Source organism: Cervus canadensis, chromosome 2 (assembly GCF_019320065.1).
Source record: "Cervus canadensis isolate Bull #8, Minnesota chromosome 2, ASM1932006v1, whole genome shotgun sequence".
Taxonomy (NCBI): Eukaryota; Metazoa; Chordata; class Mammalia; order Artiodactyla; family Cervidae; genus Cervus; species Cervus canadensis.
In genome coordinates, this window is record NC_057387.1 from 79,821,792 (window position 1) to 79,840,963 (window position 19,172).

Sequence of the window (19,172 nt, forward strand, 5' to 3'; positions counted from 1 at the left end):
TATTTCTAATGACTGATTCACATTCTATGTTGTTTATTTTTATGTGAATGCTGGTGTTAATCAACTGAACATATTTATTGATCAAAAACAACCACGTAGATGGTAGGCACAGGTGAAAGTAATATTGAAGAGCCACAGGGAATAAACCCTGGATTCAGCTGGGGTTTACTAAAAAAAGAAACCAAGATCAATATATTGGATCCTTCCCTCTTGAAAGGCTTCTGTAGCCTCTCCAAAGCAGTGTAACTTTGGAAACCCACTTCTGGGACTATCTTCTCAACCAATACTTAAAAGCACATATAAAGATTTACACTCCAAGATGTTCATTACAGCATTACTTATAAGTGCAACAAATTGGAACCAATGGATAAATTGATGTTTCATCCATATGATGGAATACTGCAGTCATTAAAAATATTTTAAAATAATAATGACACCATGATATGCTTATAATATGAAATGAATAAAATTAGTTTATAAAATTATATATATGTATATACATATATAAACACATACATATGATCAATTATGTTTAAAATAAGCACAGAAAATTACTCGAGAGTATACACAGAAATTGATTATTTATAAAGACTGGAATTATGAGTGATTTCAAAATATCTTCTAGTAATTTTTAATACTAAATAAAGATAAACAGAATCTGAAAACCCCAAATAATATTTTTATTTTTACAGCAGTGCAATGAAGTTAATAGAAAATAATTTTTTTTTTCTAGAATCAGAAAATTCGAGACTGAATCCATTCAGTTTCTTACTAGAAATGGGATCTTGGCAAACCAGTTAAATTCTCTGAGCCTCTCTCTATATAAAACAGTCCAGCATAATAAACATTATTTGTTCTAGTACTCCTAACTCTTTAGGGCTTCCTCCCACTCTGTGAATTTCTAATAGGCTACCTTCTCCATAGGAGCAATCCAGAGAGTGATCTCTAAGGAGAGGCTTAGCCAACAAGATGGGAAATATCCAGGATCCCACTGTACTCTACATTAAGACAGTTGAAGAAAAATCATCCAGTCAGGGACTACTGATACCAAATTCCTATTAAGGGCATCACACCCCAAGGTATCTGCCTTCAACCAATTAAAAAAATAATACTTAAATCTCTCCAGGATTAATCTTATGATCAGATTCATATATAATTTCTAAGGGTGTAAACTGGCACAACTTTTCTGAAAAGCAGTTTGGTAATGTATATCAAGAAAAATATTCATACTATTTGCACTAGTAATTCCAATTCCAGAATCTATCCTAATAAAATTATTCAAGTTGGGGACAAAAATATATGTTTGATGATCTGCTGGAGTGTATTCCATAGGCAAGGACAAAAGTTAATGTTCTATGGAAGGAGAATAAGTAAAAATTATTTAAAATAACATTTCCTAGCTTTTTCTTATGAAGTAAGAAAAGATGTAAAATACTAATTAAGAAAATAACATAGAAAATATCATATGCAGTATGTCACAATCATCTTATATAAATATAAGCATACACAGAGAAATGCACTGAAAAAAGGGGAGAAAATCAGACTAAAATGTCAATTAGTAGTTGGTTATAGGAGAATATAATTTTTAAAATGCTTTTCTGTATTTTTCAATTTTCCTACATTGCATTGCCATATATTATCTTCATGAAGAAAATCTTAAAACTCATGTCATTTCTGTCATTTGAAATAGTAAAAAACTGAGGCAAAATAAGACATGAATGGGTTATGATAACTTAAATAACCCAAATGAACGTAATCCTCCATTGTCTGTTTTCTTTTGTCACTCATTCCTTCTTGACAAAGTTCAGTTCTTCTTTTTTCCCTGCTCAACAGTTCCTCTGTTTTTCATCCAATTCAATGTACCCAGGAGTTTTTATAAGAATAATAGAAAAGTTTTTTTATGGCATGTCTTGAAATATAGTTAAGTGGTAGAGTAGAAAGCACTGGGCTTTAGCATCCAACAGACCCGGATTCGAATTCCGGTTCAATCTCAGTTTCCCCTTTTTAAAAGAGGGCTAGTGATTCCAATTTTTCAGATTAAAATAACAATCAAGTGCAACTAAGGTAATGCATATGAAAATACCTATCAAAGTGCCTGATTTGCAATAATTATTTTCTTTTGCACAGTTAGACATTAAAAATTTGGGTTGTGCACAAAGTAGAAATGCTCTGCAAAAATGTATTTACTGAAAATTATAACTCATAGATAGCACATGTACATTTGTATCCAACGGGTTCCTAAAGCAGAACTTGTGAGCAAATAATGGCTATTGAGGGTGAAAATGTTATCCTTGTACTAAATTCCATGCTCTCTGGGAGGGAAGAAGAATATAATTCTCCACCAGAAAGAGCACATATTTTTGCTATCATACCCAAAGTTCAGGTGAGTGCAACTAAAAACTAGATGTACAAAATTTACTAAGGCTTTTCTGGATCACCCGCCCTTACCCGACCCCACTGTGTGAGTTTTGATCACTGTAATTAGTGATTGAGATTTAAAGAAAAATTTTAGTTCACTAGAAAAATACTTTAAAGATTAAATAAATCATTATATTTGACATAAAAGGGGATTTAAAACTCAATAATATCTTGCAGTCTCATTGGGTAAGGTACTTAAGAACTATCTCCCAACAAAGCAATGCCTATCCGTCAATACACAATCAAGTGTATATATACATCCCCCACTCCACAGTAGTATATATTCTATACATACTATTTCTTAGCACTCTGCTTTGCTGACTTAATATAACTCAAAGGTTATTCCATGAATTCATTTAGACCTGTCCTTAGTTTTGACTTCCCTGGTGGCTCAGACGGTAAAAGCGTCTGCTTACAGTGCAGGAGATCCAGGTTCGATCCCTGGGTCGGGAAGATGCCCTGGAGAAGGAAATGGCAACCCACTCCCATTACTCTTGCCTGGAAAATCCCATGGACGGAGGAGCCTGGAAGGCTACAGTCCATGGGGTCACAAAGAGTTGGACACGACTGAGCGACCTCACTTTCACCCTTATTTTTAATTTATTTACTTATTTTTATTTTTGACTGTGCTGGGCCTTTGTTGCTGTGTGGGCTTTTCTCTAGTTGTGGCAAGTGGGGGCTCCTCCCTAGCTGCAGTGCACAGACTTCTCACTGCAGTGGCTTCTCCTGTGGAGCACGGGCTCTAGGGCACGTGGGCTTCAGTAGTTTCCGATCCCAAGCTCTAGAGGATAGGCTCAATAGTTCTGGCACACAAACTTAGTTTCTCCATGGCATGGCATGTGGGATATTCCCGGATCAGGGATCGAACCTGTGTCTCCTGCAATTGGCAGGTTAATTCTTTACCACTGAGTCACCAGGGAAGCCCTATCCTTCTTTTCAAAGGGTTTTCTAATGTACATCATATTAGTGGGTATTTGGATATTTCAGTTTCGATCCCTGGGTTGGGAAGACCCCCTGGAGAAGGGAAAAGCTACCCACTCCAGTATTCTGGCCTAGAGAATTCCATGGACTATACAGTTGCAAAGAGTCGGACATGACTGAGTGACTTTCACTTTCACTCTTTTACTATAATCACTGTTGCAACGAATACTTGATGTATATCTTTGCTCATATGTCCAACACTATGTATGACTTACATTTAAAACTTATATATATAAATATATATATAATAAAATAGTCCTCTGAAGAGGTTGAACCAATTTACAGTCCTCTAACAGTATAAGAGAATGTCTATTTTTCACACACTCACCAAGATTATGTCAAGATACTTTTTTATATTATTTGAAAGGTCTTTCTCATTCCAATATTTCAAAAAAGTCTGCCCTGTGTTTTTGTGGTACTTTAAGGCTTAATATTTCTATATTACAATTTTTGTACCACCTGGAATTTATTTTGGTATAAGGAATTTTATTTTTTGTGGATAGCTACTCAGTCATCCAAATATACTTTATTGAATAATTCTTTTCCCTCTTCCATATGAAAATGTCACTATTATCATATACTAAAATATTGTAGTTAAACTGGTCTCTTTCTGATTCAGAAGAATATAAAAAATTAAAATATTATGGGGATAGAAGCAGTGCTGGCTGAAGAATAAAATTCAATGTGGAAATAGAGAGATCAAAGTAAAATATGTTCCCTGGCACTAAATGCCATCAGACATTAACTTAAGAGTAGATAAGAAGAAGGAGGGAGCTCTTTGGAATTGTTCAGTATCCTGTATGTGGTGTTGGTTGGAAGGATCTATGATGTTTTAAAAGCTCATAGAACTGTACACCAAAGGGTGAATTTCATTGAACAAAACCTCTTTTAAAAATTTAAAAACTAAAGGAAGAGTCCAGGTACCAGTAAAGAAACACTATTTTATGAAAGGAAGCCACTAACTTTTTTTTAATTCTCTCTTGTCATTATCCATTAGCTCGTCTCTGAAAGAGGAAATACAGTCCTTATATCATTTAAAAATTGTGTATATGACATACCCACTGATTTGTTCTAACTCAATTACTGATTAAAATTAACACATAAAAAAGTGTTGATGAAAAAGAGAACCATCATTATTTGGGTGAAAACTCAGAGAGTAATTCTTCTAAGCACTCATCAACAGTCCAAGCTCTGGAGAGCCCTAAGGAACAAAGAACCTCTGCCTTTAGCAATAGCTACTGTTTTCCCACCTTTTTGCTATTCTTTGCTTATCTCCCTCCTTCTGCTCTCTTTCCTTTCCCTGATAACAAAAAGCTATTCTCAGCAACAGAAACAGATCCACACTGAAGTATAAATGACCACTAATATCTTCCTTTGTACTTCTCCCATAGGATCTGCACTGCAAACTTGGAAACTGGGCTAAAGTGAAGATCCTCAAAGGATGCTCTGGCCAAGTGTATGAACTGCAGGTTCAGGGTGGCTGGGTGTAGTCACGACGCTGCTACACCTGACTGAGTGATCTTGAGAAAGTTATCTATCTCTTCACACCCTGTGTTTCTCCATTAAGGTATTTACTTTTCAAAGTATGCACTTCACAGCATTAATGTGAGGATTAAAACAAGATAATACATAAAAAGCAATTTTTAAAGTGCTTGGCATTAATAAAAGCCCGACATTTTGTTGTGTTACTAATTTCAGACAAGAATAGGCAGTTGTGGTTCCCTGGTAACCAGAAATCGTGTCATATCGCTTTGTAATTTGGCCACAGTAGGAGCTAGCACCATGCGACCATAGGATTATTCTTTTTCATCTAGATGGCTTATTGCAGTAAAGAATCAGCCTGCAATGCAAGAGACACAGGAGACGTGGGTTTGATCCTTGAGTCAGGAAGATCCCCTGGAGAAGGAAATGGCAACCCACTCCAGTGTTCTTGCCTGGAGAATCCCATGGATAAAGGAGCCTGGTGGGCTACAGTCCATGGGGTTGCAAAAGAGTCGGACACAACTGAGTGACTGAGTGCACACTATGGCATTATAATTTTGGGAAATTCGAGATTTCATTCCTGAATCTCACTTTCCTTATCTATAAAATCCTGCCTTCCTGAGTCTTAAGAAGATGGAAATGAGATAAAATATATGTGTAAAGAGCTTTGCTAACCAAAAAGCACTGAACATATGTTAATTATTATACTAGGAAATTTCAGTCCTGGTCAGAGATTATTGTTACATTCTTGGTTAACAGGTTCAAACTCATTCATATAATGAATGTATACAAGATTCATCAGAGATATAAAATAAAAAAGGGAACTTGTTATTATATGCTTCTAATTTAATAGAAGTCTAGTTTAAAAAAAATCAAGAGTTCATGGCTAAGATGGGATGGAGACAATTGTTTATAAGTCTTTCATGCATTTTTAAATTGAGTTTTTGTGTTACTAATTAATTTAAAAAAGGAAAATATTCATGTTTTATCTCCCATCATAATTCAAAAATGTTTTTTTTTTCTTTTCATTATAATTCTAGGCTATGATGCCAATCTTCAGTTTCTTTTCTGGAAAAGTCCATTTTTATAGTGTGTTCTTGGTGCCAACCTATTATAAAAAATTGAATTTTACAATGCAATTAAGAAAATGAATTGTGCATTTTGAATTATCATACCACAAACAGATCCAAATGTAATGAGAGATTTGCCTATTCTTGAGCTGTTGTCCTCAGGACTCTGAGGAATATCCATTTGTTTTATTACATGTTTGAAAAGGAGTCCCTTCCCAATTAATGAGATGGTACATGTAGAAAAACTCAGTACACTGCAAAGAACTGCAGTAGGTAGGATGTTATTATAATTAGTCTTACCAGTGAAATTACCTAACATGCATGGATGTGTGCTCAGTTGCATTTGACTCTTTTGCTACCCCATGGACTGTAGCCCACCAGGCTCCTCTGTCCATGGGATTTTGCAGGCAAGAATACTAGAGTGGGTTGCCATTTCCTCCTCCATGGGATCTTCCTGACCCAGGGATCAAACTCGTGTCTCCTGCATTGGCAGGTATATGCTTTACTACTGAGCCACCTGGGAAGCCCAAGATACCTAATAGGCATCTCCAAATATAACTCGGTCAAACTAAACTTATGATCCCCACCCCTTGCCCAGAACTGTGTTTCCTGAAACTTTTTCAACTCACTTTATGGCAACTCCATCCTTTCAATTGCTCAGGTCAAAAATCTAGGTGTCATTGCTGATATCTCCAGTTTTTTGTTTTTTTTTTTTCTCTTCTCAACTCACATCTAACATGTCAGTAAATGCTATCAGCTTTACCTTTCAAATATTCTCACCACCCCTACTGCCTCCACAGGGGCTTCCCTTGTGGCTCAGTGGTAAAGAATCCGCCTGCCAATGCAGGAGATGTGGGTTCGATCCCTGGGTCTGGAAGATCCCCTGGAGGAGGGCATGGTAACCCACTCCTGTATCTTGCCTGGAGAATCTTATGGACAGAGAAGCCTGGTGGGCTACAGTCCATGGGGTTGAAAAGAGTCGGACATGACTGAAGCGACTGAGAAGGCATTGCCCCCATATGGGTCAGGTCATTAGCAGCTCTTGCCTGCCGTGCTGCAATGGTACGCCACCTCCCTTCCCTGTGTTACTTTGTTCCATTATCCTTGGTGGTGGTGGTGGCGGAGTCGCTCAGTCGTGTCTGACTCTTTGTGACCCCATGGACTGTAGCCCACCAGGCTCCTCCATCCATGGGATTTTCCAGGCAAGAGTACTGGAGTGGGCTGCCATTTCCTTCTCCAGGGGATCTTCCTGACCCAGGGATCGAACCTGGGTCTCCCACATTGTAGACAGACACTTTACCGTCTGAGCCACCAGGCAGGGAAGTCCTAATCAGCTGTTAATAAGTTTCCTGGATACCTTTGGGAAGATAATTGACTAATTTAGCAATTCTGTTCCCTTTAAGGGACGTGGTAAGGATGGCCTCTGAGTCAAGAAAATGTATGTAATACCTCTTGTTTTGAGAAAGACAAAAGGACTTCAGAAATTGCTGAAAGCAAGCTACCCCAGAACCCAGTGCACCTGGGAGGGCTGCCCTCCCTACCCCCAGGTGCTAGAGGCTCAGCAGTGCCCCATTGGTCCCTAATTTACTAACTTACTTATTCTTTGTTGTTTGTCCCCTCCCTCTAGAATGTAAGTGCCACAAGGGAAGCGGATGGTCTGCTTCGTTCATCTTTGGATCCCTCTGCCTACAAATAGTGGCTGGCTTGTAGAAGACACTCATATTTATTGATTTAAAAATAAGCCTCATAACTGGTCCTCCTATTTTAAATCTTGCTCCCTGAAATCTATTTTCAGCAAAGCCTTCAACAAGTTTATGTTAAAACCTAACTTGTGTCACTCCTTTGCTGCCTATCTCAGAACAAATGCCAAAGTCCTAACAACGGCCCGTAAGAACCTTCAACATTTGCTGCCTCCATGAGCCTGAGCCTCCCCCTGGCCCCAGCTCCCAGTCATATCCTTGTTCATCCACACGACCTCTCAGACATGGAGTCTCCCTACTTTCATTCATTCACTCATCATGGTCTCACCACACTGGCCTCTGGGTTTTGCTCCTCAAACACATAGGTGGGCTGGCTGATCCTCCTGCTCTTCCCTCTACAGTCTCATGGCTCATCCTCTTGCCTCTGCTGAACTTTATTCAAACCTCCCCTTCTCAGACAGGCCTTCTCCGACCAACCTGTTTAGGTTGCATCCAACCCCCACTAATCCCAACCCCTCTGTGCTTCACTTTCCTACTATTGTATCAGCATCTCACGTCACTCCTACCTATTATTATTTTATTCATTGTCTTTCTTCCTTCTGTAAAATGAATGCTCCACAAAGTCAGGGATTTTTCATCTTTTTCATTTCCTGCAGAATCGTAGCATCTACAAGACGGCTTTGCACATACCGGCTAGTCAATAACTATTTACTGAATGAATGAAAGAAGCGATATTCTCTCACCGGTTATCTAAACCCAGTTAATCAGCAGAAGTAGAATCCATCCACTGTGAATTACTCTTACCAGTTATTCTTTCTGTTTGTCATGGTATCCTAAAGAGATTTGGCATAGTATATATCAATCTTCCTCCAAACATATCAACAATATGAATGTCCTCCTTGAGAGAACAGAACTGTTATTTCCACCCTCACTACTCTTTTTTAGGCCTCTGTTAGGATTTTTTCCATTAAAACATATTATTTTATAGGAACTATTTTCCCCCAAATCTGTCTTACCCTCGTTTTCCTGGCCACAGCTGCAAAGTTGCACATTGGTGCCAGAGGCAACTGATTAGTTTAAAAACACATACTCTGCTTTAGGCTGGCACACATTTGTATTTTATAAATGAGCATATTCAAAATGGTGTCTTGGACTTTGTCTACAGCACAGCACATCTGTCATCCCACTATGTCCTGACAACCTGTCTGTGACAGTGTGAAGAGCAGTTAGGGTTATTCTTAACAGACACGGGAGTCCAGGCCCAGAAGAGTTGTCAGTATAGGTGATTCCTACTTTCCTTTTTAAAACCTTATTTTATCACAAATCATCTTAAACCTCTCAGTAGAAAAGACTGTCCCAGGTTATACAATTAGTGGTTTTGAAAAAGACTCAATATCAGATATACTGTTGGGATGTTGAACATCTGTACTTAATACCCTGTCTTGATGTTTCTTCTTGCTGAAGTTGAGCTCTAACAAACTGAGAAAGATAAACAGTATCCAACCACCCTGTGGTTGTAATTTCTAAGAAAGCACAGAATTAATGAAATGATACTTCTGCTCTAAATTTTTATCCAGTGGTAATCCAATTTCAGACACCCCCTCCTTCCACCCACAAGCGGGTTTCTGAGAAGTTCTACCTTCTCCCTCAGGCTTGAAACGTCAGAATGCTACCCTGAACTAGCTAAGAAGTCACTCCCTCCCAAAAAATCTCACCTGAGGCCCCACACCTGGACCCAACTCCCTCCCAAGTCCTCGAGTGGCGCCGATGTACACCTCTGTCCCGGTGCTGTCTGGGCGAGTTGCCTGTACCCCAGCTGTCTCCCACAACAAACCATGAGTTTCTCTGCAGAAGGGGTGACTCATCTTTGTATCCCAAGTGGCTAACACAGTCCTTGGCACATGACAGATGCCTAATATATGAAGGATGAATAAATGAATGAAAGAAGGCTGTCTTCCCAGTGTGGGCCGGTGGGCTCCTAGATTTTTAATTTGAGAGGCTTCTCCTATACTATAAATTACAGGTTTCCCAGGTTATCACTGTCTTAAAAATAAAGTAGAAGATAGCTGATATATTTCCCCGAAATAACATATTACTGTGAATTCAGCAAACCCCCGGAAAGACCAGAAACCAGGGCTAAAATTTATGATGGTAAAAACCTTTCTATGCCATCAGTAGAACACTTGGTTTTGTCTACATTCCTAGAATCCTAGGATTCAAAAAGTAGGTATAAAGTTATTATGTAAATATCAAACTTTGGTTCCCCTTTCCTGAAATTCTTTTTCTAAAAATCTCTAAACCCAGTGCTAATGAAACGGGATCTGCCAAGGCCTCCTCCACACCTCTTCCCATCATGTTAAGTGAATGCTTGAGGCTTAAGAGGCACAAGAGGACAGAGGGTATGTTCTCACACAAGGCATTAGATTCAGTCCATGGACTGAAGCCCAGGGAAGAGACTCAAAGGTGCCAATTTGATTGAGGGGTTAAGTAGCTTCTACATGTCCTACAGACACCTTTCTTCATTCCTCTAGACTGGGAGGCTTCCACTAGTTAAGAGTTTTGGTAAATAATGAAATGAAAGTGAAAGTGTTAGTCGCTCAGTTGTGTGTCTGACTCTGTGCCACCCCATGGACTGTAGCCCACCAGACTCCTCTGTCCATGGGATTCTCCAGGCAAGAATACTGGAGTGGGTTGCCATTCCCTTCTCCAGGGGATCTTCCCGACCCCGGGGATCGAACCCGGGTCTCCTGCATGGCAGGCAGATTCTTTACTGCCTGAGCCAACAGATAAGCCCCTGGGAGATAATATAATTCTCCAATTTATTTGGCGGTGGTGTGGTGCTTATTGTGGCTGATTTCACATAACCTTGCCCAGCTGGGGATTACTGCCCACATTCGACAAACGAGGAAACTTGGGATTGGAAGAGAAATATAGCTACCGATGTGAAAGGTGGGGGGGTTGAGCCCTTATCCTTTAGACTTAGTCTATGTAGAATAAGAAGAATATTAAACAAGGTTTTTTGAGAGCTCAGTCAATGTCCTGTACATGTAGAGAGAACAGAAAAGTGGTACAATATGCCTAAGTGGAACAGCAGCACAATAAGCATGTAGTTGCCAATGTGTAAGTCAATATCCCCAGTGACTAGATTATTTTAATAGAGTTTGAGAATGGTTATCTCTGACTAATTTGAAGATGTTACATGAATACACAATAAGTAGGACTCATCTACAAGCTTCTATTTCTCAGAAGCTTCTTTTCTGAACTGAGCTTCCAAGATCCTTACAGCAAGCCTAGTTTGCTTCCTATGTCATTGGACACCCAGGGTTTTCTCATTTGTTGAACCACTTCTTACCAAGAGAAGTAAGCCTGCCCAGAATTTCCTCTAGACTCTCCATCCTTTTGCTATAAAACCAGAATCCATGCACAATGGCACTCACTTCTGCATGCATTATCAAAATGAATACATACTAGATAACCTGAATCTCACCCATACCCATGAGGGGCTCTAGATATTTGAAAGCAGTATCCCCCATATTAAGTTCAATGAACACAGGATCAACAGAGGCTCATTTTTTCACTTTGGCCTTCCTGTACTCAATACCACACTGTCCCCAACACTGAGAGATTTGAATCGTCCTTCACTATACTCATCCAAATGGCTGTCCAAGCCTAAAGCTTATGTCTGGAAAACAGCTCTTCTTAGGCTTTCTTCCATTCAATTTCCATAGCTGCTGCTCCAGTTCTTGATCTTACTGCTTCTTTCCTGGTCTATGCTCACCTCCTCCTCGGTAGATGCCTGGTGTCCAGCTTCACTTCCTTGAAGACCTCCTCTCTTTGGGGTCACTGTCACAGTTCCCATTCTTTCCTATGCCTTGATCCCCCTGTAGTGCTTTAGAGAAGGTGGTCATCACACCCCCTAGCAAGACTAGGTAGTCTCATCCATTACCTGGGAACTCTGCCTGCAGAGTTCTTCCTGTCATTATTTCTGGTATAATAAAAGCCAAATTTATGTGTTCAACCTATTTCTATTCCCTTGTCATCTTTAAAATATCAGGAAATATCAGGAGAGTTGTTCTCTCTCTAATTTATCAAGTAATCCTATATTGTCTGATCACACTTCCCAGAGTATTCAGAGAAGAGCCAAGAGTTCTTTTCTCTTTCCTTCCAATTCCATCTTCCATCTCCTCCCTCTGCCAATCTTAGCTAGGCAACTGCCATGGCTACTAGCTCTGATCTTCTGCCAGGCTCTTATTGTTGGTGAATGTTCAATGTACACACCTTTGAATTGGTTACTTTGATCTAAACTTATTTTTCTATTTGATGGATGAGGTACCTAGCCTTTGTAGCTCATCAAACGCATTTCTCTTGGATTGTAAGTTACTGGAAGGCAGGGCTCTACCGAAGTATGAGGAATTTTTGCTAATAAGATTCGTACAGGTAGATGCTGTTTATGATCATGAGGATAGCATTCAAAGCCACTCAAATAATATGCAACACCAAATAATTCATATTTTGACTATCAGTCCTGGGCATGTAGTTATACCATTTCATCCACCCAAACACCCAGTCATTTTCACACTTGGTATAGTTGGTGGTACCCTAGAGTTGTATCTGCTTTGATCTGGTCTTGGTTCTGCGAACTCATGCTACAACCATCACTGGGGATCGTGCCTTTCACTAAAGCCTATGCAGTGAGGGGCCAAGCTGAGATGTGGATTCAAGTGCACAGAGCTTTGTAAGTGACCGGCGCCTGTCTCAGCCATACTTACTTGGTGAGGTGGGGGAGGCTGCGCCTCCTTCTGTTGACGTGGTCGGAGGCTTTGTGTCTGGCACCGGCAGGGGCACAGGCCTGGCCATCGGTGGTGGCGGTGGTGGTGGCAACATGGGGGTGGGAAGGAATGGGTTGTGCACTTTGCCTTGGCTACTCCCGTTGGGCTGCCGGGGTGGGAACAGAACAAAACATGCACGGGAAAAAGAAGACACAGACAGGAACCATTAGCTGCTTCTGAAAACAAAGGGTTTGTTAGGCGTTAGGCACATTTTATGCAAATTACTAAGTATTCTAGCTGCTTGAATTCTTCCATAAGAGCATATGGATGACGAATTGTAGGTTGTTCTTAAGACATTCCACAAAAGTACAGTCTTAGGCATACATGCTCCATGTATCCTAAACTTATCTCTTGAATTACTTTGACCTTCTTTGCATCTGATTCTATGAAATGACCTGCCAACTTGTGCCTGAAATGCTTTGATTCAGTACTAACTGTGACCTTTGTCATCATTCTCATGATTATTAAATATTAATTTAACTTATAAGTGTTTTATAGAATGCGGAATTATTCCATCATGCCTATTTATACAGATATAATGAAGTTTCCTAAATATGCATTTGAGATTAAAAAAATATTTTATTTTCACTCTTCAAAGTTGATATTATATAACATTTAATAAATATGTGAAGTGAACATAAAAAATTGCTTTCACATATTGTATAACATCAGGCACAGAAACTTTAGAATTCAGCTGTCAAAATTCTGCTAAGGAAAAATATCACTTCTAATTTTGATTTAAATTATATAAGCATATGCCATAAGAGTCATATTTATTTGGCTGCCTGATGTTAGAACAACCAAGTAACAGCTCTTTAACAAAAGAAAAGTTTTCTTCTGAAGAAAGCAATAAAATCCATTTATTTTCAAGTTTGTCCACATAGTCCCATGACTGCCTTAAACCCTATAAAATTTTGATCAAAATGCAAAACTGGGCATTTGACAGTTATATAGGATGATGTCAGGACTGTTAAAAAAGAAGTTATAGAAATCTGAAAGTCAGATGCTTGATGCTGGTGATCACTTCAGTCGTTTCATGGCTTCCCAAGTGGCCTTTCTGCCTCCGGTCTTCAGTGACATCGTTCACTCAGCAATAACGCTCCTATTTCAGCTCTAGTCCTGAATCAAAATTCAGTTGAAGGAGATGCTGCTGTCCCAGGCTTTTAAGTTTAAGCTTAATAATTCTGCAGAGGAAGCCTCACTCCCTCATCAACATTCACTTGTATATTTAGTATTGTTCCTCAAAGACAATCTCATCTGACAGTCAGAATGTTGTGCTTTCCTGCCAACAAACTTGCCTGTGTGTTATTTCTGAGTGGGCTAAAAGTCCATAAGTGAATGCTTTAGAATAAGCCAAGCAAATGAATACACAAGCAAAAAGAAAAAAGGCTCCATATTGATTTGTTGTCTAGACAGAAATGTATCTGCTAACACATCACCAGACATTAGTCAAAGCTGCCTTTTCTGCCTCAGATATGCAGAATCAGGTATTTCTTCAAGCAAGAAAATCAGTGATAGAATGGTGTGATAAGATATTCTAAATTAGGCAATCATAATTATGGTTCATCTGTGGCTTCATGTGTAGTTACTAGAATAAAAGGAAAATTACATTTGGCTTTATGTTGTTCATTATTTCCAATTTATTATTACTGGCCTTGGGATATAGCTATCCAGTGTAAACATCTGGTTCTACATTTGAAACAAAATTTGTGATTTTTCAAAAATGGGAGGGGAGTCTGATGGAGAATGGATAATGTATATGTATGGCTGAGTCCCTTCGCTGCTCACCTGAAACTATCATAACATTGCTAATCGGCTGTGTCCCAGTGCTGGGAGGGATTGGGGGCAGCAGGAGAAGGGGATGACAGAGGGTGAGATGGCTGGATGGCATCACCAACTCGATGGACATGAGTTTGAGTAAACTCCGGGAGTTGGTGATGGACAGGGAGGCCTGGCGTGCTGCGATTCATGGGGTCGCAAAGAGTCAGACATGACTGAGCGACTGAACTGAGCTGAACTGATGTCCCAATACAAAATAAAAAGTTTTTAAAAAATCACTTTTACAGTAGGAATATTGTTTCAGTTTGTGATTTAGCTTATTTGAGAAAAAAATTAAATCTTCATTCAAATCTATTGAAGACTGTTTAGCTTTATACAAAGATAAGTGGGAAAGATAACTACTTGCAGAAATAGCAAACTATAATAAACTACTTTGAGCATCTTGAGTTCAAGTACTGGTCAACTTGATGTAAAGTGTTAGAAGACTATTTTTAAAAAATATCAACTTGGTTGATCTGAAACATCTGTGCCCCCTCCTCCCCCTACCACTCAAAATCATTATTTAAAATTATTTGGTCTTTCTATTTTGTTAACTGTGTGAGCCCTTGGGTTAGTGTGCAGGAGGTGGAATTATCTGCCCACAGACCTCAGAAGGTTATACAGTTCACCCTTGAGATGATTTATATCCATAAACTTGACAGTTGAGAAGTTAACACAAACACTGTTTTTAAATCCTGGCCAATCCCTCTTAGAGTAAGTTAACTTTCCCACAATCTAGAATAAATATGACATTTGCCTGTAGTCAGTCAGCACAACATTGGAACACCACGTCACATGGTCACAAGGTCTCCCCTTGTTATTTTTACATTTGGTTAATATTTCTAAAGAAATTGAGGAAAAAAAAAGAGAATTTTCCTTACATTGAGGAACCCCACCTGTCCAGCCTGCTGACCAGCATCAGGGCAGACAAGTTGGACAAACTCTTTCAGCGTCTCCTGAGGGTGATAGCGGATGGCTGGGTGAGAGAAGTAAGGCCCGGGCTGCTGGATGATGGGTGACGTCGGAAAATGAAGAGTCGATGGTGTCGCGTGTGGACTTGCTGTGGGAAAACAAAACATCACGGTTAACAAAGAAAGACTTGCTTGGCCACAGCATTTAAACCAGATTCAACTTCCTCTTAAAATTTCTTCTCCTGACTCAATTCGCAGTAACTGCTCCTGTGACAGCATTTAATACTGGAGAGGTCTGATAGATTTTCTTCCTTAAAGCTCTAAGACAAACATGGAGGTTAGATTAGGGTAGAGTTTCAAGCTGTCTTTCTATTTTCAGTGGACATGAGTTATAAAGGCATTAATAATCCTTGGTGAAGCTGAAGATTATTCATTACCTTAAGAGCCTTTTTAATGAAGCAGGCAATAAAAAATGTATTTGGTAGATTAGACCTGATTTAACTGACATTACATATGACAAATTCTAGTTTGCACATATGGATCCCCTTTCATGCTGAGCATTCCATAGACAATAATTCATTGTTAAAGCTCTTATACCCCTTTCAAGGAAATTTCTAGGGACTAATTCAGGATGAAATTTTTTTGAAGTCTGTAGTAAATGATCACTTAATGAACCCAGGCAATTTGGGTGCCTCACTTTACATGGAAGGTTTCAAAGCCAAACTCTGAAATGCAGAGATGTTAGTTAGAGCAGGGGAACCCACAGGCAGAAGAGATAGGCAGTGATCCCTGCTAAACTGCTGGCCCTCTGCTCATACAAACTGATGAAAGACTCAGACAACTATCACTGCCTTATATCTGAACCTATATATTGAGTTTCACTGATATAGGAAGAATGTTATGTTAGGCTAAAAAACTGTACGTGAAGTGCTTAATAATTTTGCCTTGGAAGACTCCTGCCCTTGACGTGGAAGGGTGATTGGTAAAGCCTGCTGGAGAGTAAGAAGAGCATGTGGGCTGAAGACACAAACCAAATAACGCCAACATGGCAGCTCTCATCTCCCGAAGAGGGCCCGAGAGACATCTCCCAAGTAGAAGCAGATGAGAGCATTTATTTTTCCTTACTTTTTGCAGTTTAAATCTTTAAACTCAAGGAGCCCCTGCAAAGAGAAAACAAACGAATACCCAAATATTTGGAAAGTAAGGCTTTCCTAACATTGAGAATGACTCAATAAAACTGAAGAGCAAGTAAGCAAGACTGGCCACACTTCTTACCACCATTTGATCAGTAAGGCTGAGGACTGTTAAAAAAGGATGCATCTCTATTGATCCCTGGACACGGGTTCTTTGTCTCTACTGTATCTGTAGGACTGGGGCATTTTCTGACTAATAATTGGGAGTGGCAAGAACTCTGAGGTTTTGAGTGGCATCTGTAGTTTTTCAAGAGTAGAAACAGGAGTTTGGAATGGGAGCAACAGTCCATACCGTGCAGATGACTTGATAAGACTCCTTCATTCACTCAACCTTTAATCTATCCAAAAATATTCCTAGGCTCTGACTATGGGCTTGGGATACAACACTGAAATGACACAAAGTTGTCTTCAGTCCTACAACTGAGGGCATCTTGAATAAAACCAATTCGTAGTGGCTCTTCTCTCTTCACCATCTTAGTAAATAGTTTCTCCATCCATTTGATGGATTCACTGTCATATCCCCAGAACAGTGTCTGGCACTCAGTAAATATCTGCTGATGGTACAATGAATGATCAGAAGTTAATAAAGTGGCCATACAAATAAATATAAACTTTAAAAAAATTTCCTGGCAAAGAGCCATGGAGCATATAGAAAAACTGGTAAAACGTAGGAGTTAATGTGTGCTCAGTGGCTTCTGTCATGTCCGACTCTTTGAGAACCTGTGGACTGTAGTCCGTCAGGCTCCTTTGTCCATGAGATTTTCCAGGCAAGAATACTGGAGTGGGTTGCCATGTCCTCCTCCAGGGGATCTTCCCAACTCAGGGATCAAACCTGTGTTCTCTTATGTCTCCTGCATTGGCAGGCAGGTTCTTTACCATTAGCACCACCTGGGAAGCCCAGGACTTAATACACTGGATGATAAATCTTGGAATCTGTTATAATCTCTGAGTTAAAATCTGCAGCTAGAAAGTTAAATGGCTCTAGCCATCTCTTACGATGCAAAAGGCTTTAAAGAACCCAAGGAATTTTTTCATCTAATATGGTATGCTCGTCTTTGCTGGTAGAAAGAAACTTTTACCCGGTGGCCTGTATTTGACCAAATAGTTTCTAGTTAGAGATGGAATGTGGCATTTCCCAAATGAGGCTGGGAATGTACTGACCACAATGAAATGATACACTCAACTTTTGCAGCATGTCAAACACAAAGGTGGCACCTCCCTTGTCAAGAGCCTACAGGAAACAGACCTTAATAATAAAGTGGCAATGCTTCAGGTGCTCAAGTGGAAAGTGATGAATGGTTGTGAGATTATGAAATTGTGGTGGCCAGCAGAGAATGCTGTCCAAGGGAAAAATTTACTTGAGCAAAGACTGGACAGATAAAAGTTAAAGAAACCTGATAGAGGAAATAATTTAACAGGACCATGAAATTCCTCCCTTAATTGTTTAATCAACACCCTTGCCGCTTCTGTTGCTGTTGTTCTTGTTTTGGATAAACATGTAAAAGAAAACCATTAACAACTAAAATGTAGACCTTAGTTTCTTTGTTACATGTTACTAAAAAAAAAAAAATTATTCCCCTTTTCCTTGTGTCATACAGTTTATTGTAACACAAACCTGAAATCACATGGTACTATATGGAGTTAACTCTATAATGGTTGATTTATAAGAATCAATTAATTCTTAATTAATACCAGGAAATCATTTAGCCTGTAGATTCAAACTAGACACCTGCTGAGTCTGCATTTCAAAGGGTCATTCTTCACAACCCCTATTTTCTCATGCCTTGGATGTCTGCTTCAGCCACTAGTTCACTGGAACAGGATATAAATCATTCAAGATCCTGTGCTTTCATTTCTTCAAACAGAAAACAGTTGTGTTACACACATCACAAAGTATGTTGTGTGTGTGTGTGTGTGTGTGTTAGTCGCTTAGTCATGTCCAACTCTGCGACCCCACGGACTGTAGCCCACTGGGCTCCTCTGTCCACGGAATTCTCCAGTCAAGAATACTGGAGTGCGTTGCCATTCCCTTCTCAAGGGGATCTCCCCGATCCAGGGACTGAACTCATGTCTCCAGCATTGCAGGCGGATTCTTTATCACATGCGCCATGAGGGAGTACTATTAAATACATGTGATTTCTCTGGATAACCTTCTCGTAGCATTCTTTCCCTGAACAATGAGACTGCATTGGGTTTTTCCATTGCTCTAAAGCTCAGATTTAAGATTCTAGCCATGTCTAAATCTGGTTTTCCTTCTTTTTTATTTCATTTCTCTTTTATCTCTGATTAGATGTTTTTAGTGTGCCTAAGTTTTCGAACAAGTGGTCACAAATTATTTTAGAAAGTGTCACTGGGGTTAAATTAACCAACTAATTATTCTATCAGCAAAATTCACTAACTGTATTTTGAGATGGTCAGCTCAGGTCCTAGAGAAGAGAAACTACCATTGTGAATCTGGCATGGTGCTAATGCAATGCACAAAAAATGGTATGAGTCCAAATTTTTGACGGAGAAAAACATCTCTTATGGATGTGTGTGTGTGAGTAGTTGACACAATAAAAAATTATAGCACATTATGTAAATGCATATTTAGATCCTTTAAAATGTGCATTATTTACTTGAGAGTCAATAAAGGCTTTTCTCAAGTGGTTAGAGTTTATTGCAGTGCATCCATCTGTATCCATGTTGATGTTAATACAATTTTGTGTATTAAAAGGCACTACAAAATTGGCTGCTTCTGGGGTCTAATACTCTTAGTACCCTAGGCCAG

General features: G+C 39.3%; 1 protein-coding gene across 4 annotated transcripts in view; it reads right to left on the reverse strand.

Annotated features, from left to right (window-relative positions):
• NFIA (nuclear factor I A) overlaps window positions 1-19,172 on the reverse strand; it is a 396,205-nt gene that overhangs the window by 48,458 nt on the left and 328,575 nt on the right. For 3 of the 4 annotated variants that reach the window (XM_043461143.1, XM_043461144.1, XM_043461141.1), the window contains exons 8-9: window positions 15,180-15,358; window positions 12,421-12,586 (exon numbers count right to left, since the gene is read on the reverse strand). In XM_043461143.1, the coding sequence (XP_043317078.1) occupies window positions 12,421-12,586; window positions 15,180-15,358 (345 nt within the window). The remainder of the gene's footprint in view (window positions 1-12,420; window positions 12,587-15,179; window positions 15,359-19,172) is intronic. The other variant, XM_043461142.1, reaches the window with a different exon arrangement.